Source organism: Phocoena sinus, chromosome 15 (genome assembly GCF_008692025.1).
Source record: "Phocoena sinus isolate mPhoSin1 chromosome 15, mPhoSin1.pri, whole genome shotgun sequence".
Lineage (NCBI taxonomy): Eukaryota > Metazoa > Chordata > Mammalia > Artiodactyla > Phocoenidae > Phocoena > Phocoena sinus.
This window is the reverse complement of record NC_045777.1, coordinates 9,060,743-9,070,960: the sequence shown is the minus strand read 5'-3', so window position 1 is coordinate 9,070,960 and position 10,218 is coordinate 9,060,743. Positions and strand designations below refer to the sequence as shown.

Sequence of the window (10,218 nt, the reverse complement as noted above, 5' to 3'; positions counted from 1 at the left end):
GTTTGGTCAAACTGCAGATTCCAAAGCCCTTATCCAGAGGTTTCTGACTTAGAAGGTCAAGGGCAATGGGCCCTGGAAGTTTCTGATTAGGAGATTAAGGCATGACTTTACCTCCTGGGTGACTTTGCACAACGTCTGCATACAATTTTGGTTGACACAACTAGGGTGGAAGAGTCTGGCATCTAGTGGGTAGAGACCAGACATGCTGCTAAACATCCTACAATGCACAGTGGCCTCCACAGCAAAGAATTATGGCCTCAAAAGGTCAATAGTGCCAGGGTTAGAACATTTTCTTCTAGAGTAAAAGGCCTCAGAACTGTGCATTTAACAAGGGCCTCAGGGCATTTTAATGCAGGAAGGAGAAGCCCTTGGAAAGACTGAGACAATGCCTGGCTTTTTATTCTGGGGACATGCTGTCAGAGCTCCCTTTTTGCCTATAACTCCTCCGTATTTAGGACTCAGCTTTCACTTGACTTTCCCCAGGAAGCCCTACCTCGTAACTAAACATCCTCCCTTCCTCCGAGTCCAGGTTAACGGCCCCCACTTGTAAGTACAACCCCTGTCCCAGCAGGCCTCACTTACCCCTTTAATTGTCTCTCCAACTGGAACAAGAGTCCCTTGAGGGCAGGGTCCATGTTCAGCCTGTCCCCAGCAGCTCAAAAGGTACCTGGCCCATATCAGGGCCATTGCCACATGTTGGCTCAAATGACATCTCCTGCACTGAGGCTAGAGCTACCCCCCCTTTCGGACACTGTCACAGAACCCTCTTGTAACAAATTCTTGGAGCTTTTCACTCTGAAATTATCTTATTGGTTTGCTTACCTTTTATTCAGAACTTATATTCTACGGGGGAAATTTGGACAATAAAAATAGAAAACTGTATATAATACATGTGATAATATGTGTGACATTGGTAAGCCCAGTAGAGGAAAATAAAATAGAGAAATGGAATGGGGAGTGGAGATGTGTGTGTGAAACTTTAAGTAAGGTTGGCCTCTGGGAGAAAGTGACATTTAAGCAAAGACTGGATATCTGGGGGCGACTTGTCTGCTCCTCATTAGAACACAAACACTGAGAGGGCCAGGATCTTCCCTTTCTGTATGGCTGCTGTGTCTCCAGAATAGGCACATAGTAGGTGCTCAATAAATATTATTTAAACAAAACAAAAAGAGGACTATGTGATTAAACTATCAAGGAGACAGATGGGAGATTCTTGTTTTTATGACCGTCCAGGGACTAGCAGGAAGGTGGGAGAGGCAAGGGCATTAAATTTAAGGCGGTGGGGAGGACATCTCTGTGGTTAGATTAAGAGATTTAGAGGATGGTGGTCATCACTCCAAGGTGCCCACCCCGTTCCCTGCCCAAAAGGAACATAAGTTCTCATGCTGCTAATATGGTTAATGGTCCTGTTAATGGTCCCTGCGGCTCAGCTCACCTGGCCCCCTGCGTCTCCTACCATCACCCCGCCCCCTTTCTTCCACATCCCCTCCCTTCTCACGCCTCCCCCAAGGGGTGTCCCCGAGCCCGGGGGTGGGGGGAGGGTGGAAAAGGGGTGGCGCGGCACCGCACCAGAGAAGAGGGCGCACGGCGGAGCCAGCCCCGGTGGCACGCCCGGGTCCCCGCCCCCAGCCCTGCTCCCCGGCGGGACACTGTCCCTTTAATAGACTCCCTCTGCCTGGCGTTCTGCGGCTGGGGAGTAAATTTCTCCCTGTCATCAGGTCTCGGGGAGAGGAGGAGGAGTTTGTTAATGTTCAGTTTGTTCAGCAGGATCGATGTTTGCTGGCATCGCCTCGCCCTGTCTTGTGTGTGTGTGAGAGTGTGTGTGCGTGTGTGTGTGTGTGTGCATATGTGGGGGGTGTGAGTGTGTGTGAGAGGAAGCGAGAGTGCGTGCGTGCGTGTGAGTGTGTGAGTGTGTGTGTGTGTGTGTGTGTGTGTGTGTGTGAATTCCAGATTTTCTGTCTTTCCCAAACCCGCTCCTGTCCTCTAGCATATCACTCACAGACGGGGATCCGACAGCAGCCACAAACCTACAGTGAGTGATCTCTCTGCCCCCAGCGCGAATCCGCCATAGAGATCGGCGAGGAGGAGGAGGGAAAGAGGAGAAGGAAGAAGAAAAAGAAGAAACCACTACCTTCCCAGGATTGCCTTTTTTTTTTTTTTCCTTATCTTTACGCGCGCGTGTGCGTCCCTCGTCCCTTCCATCCGAACCCGGTCTTGGATGTTTAATAAAGAAATCAAGTGTCTCAACAGTCACCAAAAAAAAAAAAAAAAAAAAAACCAAAAAAAAAAAAAATTCCAAAAAGCCAAAACAAAAAGAGAGAGAGAGGAAAAAAAAATCCAAAACAAACAAACAAACAAGGCAGAACCAACCTCTACTTCCAACCAGCCGGCACAGCCGTCCGTGTCTGCCACCCAGAGAGGGGGGTCTCTGGCCCGTGGTGGAGGAGTTGCAGGGGGGATCGTCAGGGGGACAGAGGCCGAGTGACGCCCTAGGAGCCACCGGGCAGGAGGCGGAGGAGACCCAGAGAGGCGAGAGAGACCGCGGGCCCCCGCGCGCGGCTCGGGGCTGGGGCGCCAGAAGTGGGACTGGAGCGAAGTAGAGCGATGCCAAGGAGGAAACAGCAGGCACCCAAGCGGGCGGCAGGTAAGAGAAACGGCTCCGCTTCGGGGCTGTCCGGCCGGGCTGCCCGGTGCGCCGAGCTCCTCGCCCGCCCTCCTCGCCCCGGGTGCCCCAGGACGCCACCCCCCTCGGCTTTCGGGGGAGTTCGCTCCGGGTGCCCCTCTCTGCCCGGCTCATAACCCCATCCTCTCTCGCCTTCTCCAGTCTCCCAAATCCTCCCCTTTCCAGGCTCCGATTGGGGGTGTTGGGGGAAGCTATCCCACCAAGCCTTCCCTCCTTAAACTTTTTTTCCTCCACCCTCTACCCCACCCCTAACTTTCTCCCAGTCTGCTTCTTGCCTCTCGGGCCAAAGTTGGGTTGAGGATTTGGGGTGCGGAGTGGGGAGACAGTCCTTCCACCCCCGCATCCCTCCGCGTGGTCAGTGCCAGTGGCTTCTGGCCTCGAGGGACAGCGTCTCCTCTGGCTGGGGTTTGGGACACTGAAGTGTGAGCAGTGACCCAGCCCCGGGCTGCAAGGCTGGCTTTGGGGCGAGCCATAGGAGTTTAGCTTTGATCACCAAGGTGGAAAAAACCACCCCAGGAAACGAACCTTTGAATATGTTTTCTAAGAGGATCCACGTTTGGAAATCTAATCAACACTCTCCCTCCTCTTAAAAAAGGGGAAGAAAAATGCCCCATTGATATTGAAACAGCTCTGGATTTCCTTTGCCCAGAGTGAGTTGCAAACTTTGTAAATTGATTTGTATAGTAGGAACTATCCCATGTGAATTCTTACTTACCACCCCTCCTCCAAAAGAAAAAAGAAAAAGAGAGGAACAGGTTAATGGATCAGTACATTAGATCTTGTAAAGGGTTTTTTTTTTTTTTTTTTCCTTTTGGGTTGCTTAATTGCTTTTTTAATAGTATGCTGGGGTTTTGCTTCTCGGAAGTGTGATATGAAAGTTCATTTTTCTCCTCCCAGACCCACCCACTGAAAAGTCAGCTTTCCACTTGATTGCTAGTTTTGATTTGACATGTGATTGATCACCTGTCATCTCGCTGCCTTTGATCTATTCATTCTTGATATATATCAATAAATCACTCACCATGGTAACTCAGAGTGCCAGTGACGCAAGCCTTGCCCTCTAGATTCAGAGCCAGACATGCACAATTATTATCTTGTTTGGCTTTTAATGTGGGCGTTTTTATGTCTTTGTGTCCTTCAGTTGAATCGGGCTTTAGCAAAAAGCTTAAGTTTTATTCCCCCTTCTTTCTGTCTTTACCCTGGTGCCTTAGGCAGCATCAGTCAAGGCGGGTCTTCTGCAGAACCCCCCACAATATCTCCTTCTGTTCCAACTCGAGCGAAACATTAGGGAGAAGAAGTTCGGTGGAACACTTTCATAAACTTTGAAAAGCCACCCTCAGAGCAAATCCAAAGTTAGTCACAAATCTGGGCAAAGTGGGTGTTTGCGTCTGAACATGCTGGACCACCAAGCTCATCCTCCATCGTGGCCTGATTCCAGCACGAATGGCAGTACATGTGCTTTGAGATATCCACAATTATCTTCCCTTCTGAGCGCAGATCCGTAACTGTGTATAGATTGGTTCAAATTGCATGGGGAAATATCATTTACAAAGCTTTGATTCATGTATTTCCAAGAGCAAAATAATTTAGGTATTTTTAGTACCGTATCTATTTAGAACTTGCCTAGTCAATGAAGTGCTCTTTTTTCAACTCTAGCTACCTCTTTTGCAAACAATTTCTTCCTCCTACCCCTGTCCCTTTCTACATTTAACTCACTTATTTTTTAAAACTTAGATTGCTTTGCAATCTGAACAGCACTGGGGTGTGCACTGGCCTTTTAGACTCAGGAAGACTGAGCCTGCTTCTTCCAGTTCTAGCAATGTAAATTTAAGTATCCCTAGATTATTAGAGATAACGTCCTTATTGTTGTCCCAAAAGAGAACCCTGGGCAACAGTCCAGCAAGAAGTGATACTGCCCTGAAAATTACTCTTTTTTTTCCCCCCTGTTGTTCCGGTAAAGGCCAACAACTAGGCAGTATTTTAAATTACCAGAATGACTGGACATGTCTCCTTTGGTCAGCTCATTACAAAAAGTGCATTGCTCAGAACTGCACTCCTTTGATTATAATTATGCTCTGATCAATGAGCATCCAGGTGTACGTAACACAATGCTGTATCACATTCTTTAAATTAGATCCTTTTCATTAAGCTGGTGTCTGTTGGAGCTAGCTTATCTATTTACTGTAGTGTTTGTGTGTGTATGTGTGTGTTAGAAAGTTCTGACTGTAGTTTCAGTTTTCTGGCCTATTGTGTTCCTAGTGTCTTTATGTGTCTGTTCTCATGGCTTTTATTTTTTTCACTGGAAGAAGTGGAAGCCCTTGTCAAGCTGAAAGGGAATAATTCACTTAGTACACAATGAGGCCCCTCTTACGGTATTTATTTACTCACATATTACTAAAGCAGGTATTTTTTCATGTGATACTTCTTTCGTCTGAAGTCATCGATGCTGTACTCTGTTTTAGCTGACGTGGTTATTCACAAGTAAAGTTAGCCACTTCGAGATTCTTTAGCCAGTTAACATCCAGGGAGAAGAACAAGGTGGGTTCTAGGATTGTGGCCATACTAACTTTTATCACTGCTTAAAATTAAACAATGCGCGACTGTAAGTAATTATTCCCATGGGCTGATGTTGAAAGCTTGATTTCTAGCTTGAGGAATGAATACTGAAACATCGAAAAAGCCTGTGAGTGAATCAGAACTGAGACTCTCTTCCCCGAGAACTCTTCGAGGCAATTTGATTCCTTTGCATTATTAGTTTTAAGTTCCACGTTTCAAGGAATCAATTATGGAACTTTCTAATAAAGCAGGTATGCGGTTAGACTGAGCGAGATGATATTATAAGTGATGGGGGACGTTAGTCTTTATTGGTTATATTCCTCCCTCCTTTGAGGGAAGGGCTGTGAGGTAGGCAGTTCTCTTTAAGGAAACAGCTAAGTCAGAACATTTCCCTCCGAAATGTCATTCTTCCTGGCTTTCTAAAGCTTTGCTATTCTACCATACTATTACTTCGGGCAAGGAAAAAAGTTTAGAAAGCAGCCTGCAGTACCCCAGGGGTTTGTGTATGTACGAGTGAGTGTGATTGCTTCCTTGGATGTATATTTCACTCACCACTAAAACGCATCTACTTTTGCCTGAAAATATTGCAGGATTCTGTACCAGCATCTTTTCTCCCTATCCATTGTAGGGAAGTTAGAGAAGATGGCAGAAAGGTAAAGTAAAACAGAACAGTGTTTTGAGTTGTTTGTGTTTTACAAGACGCAGGGTAGTTAAAAATGTTAAACTGTAGACTTACACTGTAACCCTTCTATTTTCTACAATCTGTCGCAGCCTCTGTACATACACGTGTGTAATATATAATTTATTTCACCATCCTGAACTCTTGTTTTTATATAATGCCAGCCAATTGCAAGAGGACGCAAAATCTTTGGGCATCATATACATATGAATATCTAATGTATATATAAATTATAGGCGTCTGCTGCTGCCTACTCAAAGAGATTAAATGTTATCTTCTTGCTGACTCTCAGAAGCTATTCGATAATCCAGATCTGAGGAAAGTCTTGCAGGAGAGAACAGCTCCCTCAATTTATTTTGTTTATTTAATATGGAGATGAATAATGCAGATTTTGTTTTCATGAATGTCCTTGTGTGGCAGTAAACATTAGACTATTAGCAATCATTACTTAAAAGTTGCAATTTGCACCTTAATAGCACAGGTTATTTACATGGGAAACATATTCAGCAGGGACAATTCGGAATACTGCAGTGGAGTGTGGAGATGACCTGAGCGATCTCCCTTTCAACCTCCTGATGACAATGACTGGATTAGTGGGCAAGGTTTCAGCAGTGTAAACCAGCAGGGCAGGGAGGGGTCAGACAGCTCAGGGTGAAGTTTACCTTTAATTCACTGGCAAGTGGAATGGGGTTCAAGAGAATAGGTATCGGGGTGGAGTCCCGACCCTGGCACTCTCACTTTGTTTAAGCACACTTCAGAAAGACAAGTTCCCATCTTGAAGATTTAAATACCGCATGCTATAGACCCCTTCACTTACACAAACAGTACGATTTTTAACAGATGAATGGAAAAAATAAATACACACCCCCACCGCCATAGGGGCTCAGCAGTGTGAACTGTTCAAGGCTATTCTTGTTATTTAAGGCAGATCCGTGAAAAAAGAAAGGACAGGTACCTTGAAATCACATCCTCCACACAGTGTTTTGGATAGAAATTGATTGCCTAACTGGTCCTTTTCCCACTCCCCTCATGATTTCCTTCTCCCTCCTCTCCCCTCACCCTTAAAGACCCAGATTGAATGGGACATCTCAAAAGCCCATTTGTTTTAGGCATTTATTGATTTCATTTTAAATCTGCCATATCAGGACACAATGCATTAACCCTAACCAGCAGACTGCAAGTGATAGGGAGTTCTAGTGGAAGCCAGCTAAGGAAGAGGGGGCATGAGAAACTTCTCGACAATGAAAATCTTCTTGAGGCTTGGGGGTTGGATATCAGAGGTGACTTTTGAGGAGGGTAGAAGCATTCCTCAGAAATACTCTGCATTTATTTTTCTCCCACCTTACATTTATTTTTCTCCCAGTCACCTTGATTCTGTTGCTACCCATTCGGGAAACCTTCACACCCAATAAATACCTCCTAGGCACCTTTAGCAGATCTGTCCCTGGTAACGTCTTGCCTTTTGTCACACTCTCCAACAGAGGCTTATGCTTTCATTTCATCCCAGCTGACTTCTCACTCATTTGACGGAATTTCTCCAACTGGATAATACCTGGGTTGATCTATTTATCTTTCCAGTGGCTTGGGAATTGTCCTCTCAGTTGAGCAGGTTTTAAAGGGGCACTGAGCCTGGCATTATTTAAGGCCACTGAAATGATGCACTTCTGCTCATCACCGCAGCTGAGCTTAGGGAAATCAGCCAGGAAGAAAACCTAGGCCCTGTTCACGTTTATGCCGGGTCTGTAATTAGCTGACACGAGTTAAATGTCCTGAGTGGTGCTTCCCTTCCATCACTGTATCTGTACCATCAATTTTATTTAAGTATGTCATGGTCTGGGAAGACTCAGCCGCTATTTCAAAGGCAGTGTCTGTGTCCACCCAAGTCCCCCTTAAAAAACACAAAATTGCCTAACAAATTCTATATTAAGACCAGGCACACACAGAGTATCATTTTCGTTTGATGCAAAGTCAGTTGGAAACGCATTAAACTAACAGAGAGTGTCTTGCATCGCTTCCCTGAAGCAGTGCTTTTTCATTACATATTTAATTACAACAAATTGAGAGACTTTTTATGAAAAAAAAAATCACAGTGATATTAAAAGAAGCTTGGCACACAAATAATTTTATTGCTTCACAAGTTGACAATGCTGCTTTATTTTTATTTCTTTGGGAGAAATTTATTTTCATTTTCTAATGTTGGGATGAATACAGAATGTCTTCCCCTACAGTCTGTATCAGGGAGATCTCATCCTTCTACCTTCCTAGAACCTTTTCAGCCTGGAAGAGGGTTTTTTAAAATTTATTTTTCAGTAATTTGTAACAATTTGTATGTTTAAAATTATTTTAAGTTTTCTGAGTTCCACTTAAAGTTAGAAATTCTCCTGTTTCTGAGGGTGACCTTTGGCAAGCAGCTCTTCGATTATGAACGAGCTTAGTCATTCTAACCACATAAGAAATAGGTCGTTGAGAGTGTTTGCTTGATTACCTGGATATCGCAGGGAGGAAAACCACCCTACGGTTACAGGCCTCTAGCATACTACACTGTTTTCACTGGATTTATAATTTCTTTTTTTTTTTTTTTTTTTTTCCTGCTACTGACCTGTCAAGTCACTTGTTTTAGGAACTTGTTTTCAGAAGAAGGGATAGGCTTAACATTGAAAGTCAGTTTCAAGACACACTGGGTCTTTAAGAAATGATAATAAAAAAACAGAGACTTTAGAGACCAGATATCCACTTCTGGGCGATGTCTGCAAACTCAGAGGATTTTCATCTAACTTGGACATGCATCTGGAGCGTCTTCAGCAGCTTGGCCGTACTTGTGTTACTCGTTTTGCCAGAGGGTAACCGTCAGACTCAGGTCCTTTCCAAAGATATTGTATACATACACAGCCACACAGAGAAGAAATCTCAGATGCAAGTGGGAATTGCTGATATATTTGTTTCCAAAGCAAACTCCATGGGTGAAATGATTAAATAATTTGGAGGGATTCGAAAGTCATTAAAACAGCCATGTGGAATTTCCAGTTGTTGCCTCTTTCGGTCTTTTGTGTTTCCTCTACAGAAAAAGATGTCCTCTGGGCATTCTCAAACATTTTGTGATGCCAAAGTGATGCCTAAAATTGTTTAAAATTTTAGAAATTAGAATTCAGGAGGCAAGGCTAGCTAATCCTATTATTAATATATCAGTATTATTTAGCTGTGCTTAACAACAGGGAATGCACAATGCAAAAGTTTCAGAGATAATGAGCTTAGAGAAATTACATGGGGAAAAAAATACCTGGATCGTATTTGAAAGGATTTGTCTTGAATTTTGCTCATCTAAATGAGAGTTTCCTTTCCATTTGTGTTAATGTTAAAAAATAGTTTCAATATCCCTCTAACTACTACCCAACCTGAAGCAGGGTCTAACAAAGCTCTCTCTGGATGTACAAAAATATAGGACGTTGTAATGCACATCCCCTTTTTAAAAACAGTTCTAGAAAACCAAATATGGGCTTGAAAACTAAAAGCAAAACCTCAACAAGATCTATAACACAGCCAGCTCAGGGTTCAAGATCGAAAACTTTGTTTCGCAGGGTAAGGAGAAAATAGCATTGCACTTTAACTGTACACCCCCACCCCCACCCCCCACCCGGCACAGGAGAGGCAGTGAAGCAGGGAAGATTTTTAAGGAGCTTTTTAGCTCTTCTGCATCTCTCTCCAAAGACTACTTTAATTGAAAAGCTGTAGTGTCCGTTTATGCCAAAGGAAAAACCTCATGTTTCCGTAAAGCTGCTAGGCGCTAAGGTGGGTTTTTTAAGAAAGCCAGCATGCTGCAGTTTCCTTTAGTACAAAAATTAAGATCACTGGTCTTAATTAGTTGAGTGCTTTCAGAATTGAGTGAATACTCTGAAATCACCCCTGAGCTTTCTTCTTCAAGCTACATCTAAGTCATTTCTATAGAAATTATACAGTTTAGATATTAAGGTGGGCAGAACACAGTTACTGTTGTTTTTTAATTTAATTAATTAATTAATTTATTTTTGTCTGCGTTGGGTCTTCGTTGCTGCGCGCGGGCTTTCTCTAGTTGCGGCGAGCGGGGCCTACTCTTTGTTGCGGTGCGCGGGCTTCTCATTGTTGTGGCTTCTCTTGTTGCGGAGTACAGGCTCTAGGCGCATGGGCTTCAGTAGTTGTGGCTCGTGGGCTCTAGAGCAAAGGCTCAGTAGTTGTGGCGCACGGGCTTAGTTGGTCCGCGGCATGTGGAATCTTCCCGGAGCAGGGCTCGAACCCGTGTCCCCTGCATCGGCAGGCGGACTCTCAA

At 44.3% G+C, this 10,218-nt stretch overlaps 1 protein-coding gene across 1 annotated transcript in view; it reads left to right on the top strand.

Annotated features, from left to right (window-relative positions):
* Positions 1-1,882: 1,882 nt before the first annotated feature.
* Positions 1,883-10,218, top strand: part of TSHZ2 (teashirt zinc finger homeobox 2) — a 267,701-nt gene continuing 259,365 nt past the window's right edge. The window contains exon 1 of the mRNA XM_032606960.1: positions 1,883-2,644. Within this exon, the coding sequence (XP_032462851.1) occupies positions 2,605-2,644 (40 nt within the window). The 5' untranslated portion in view covers positions 1,883-2,604. The remainder of the gene's footprint in view (positions 2,645-10,218) is intronic.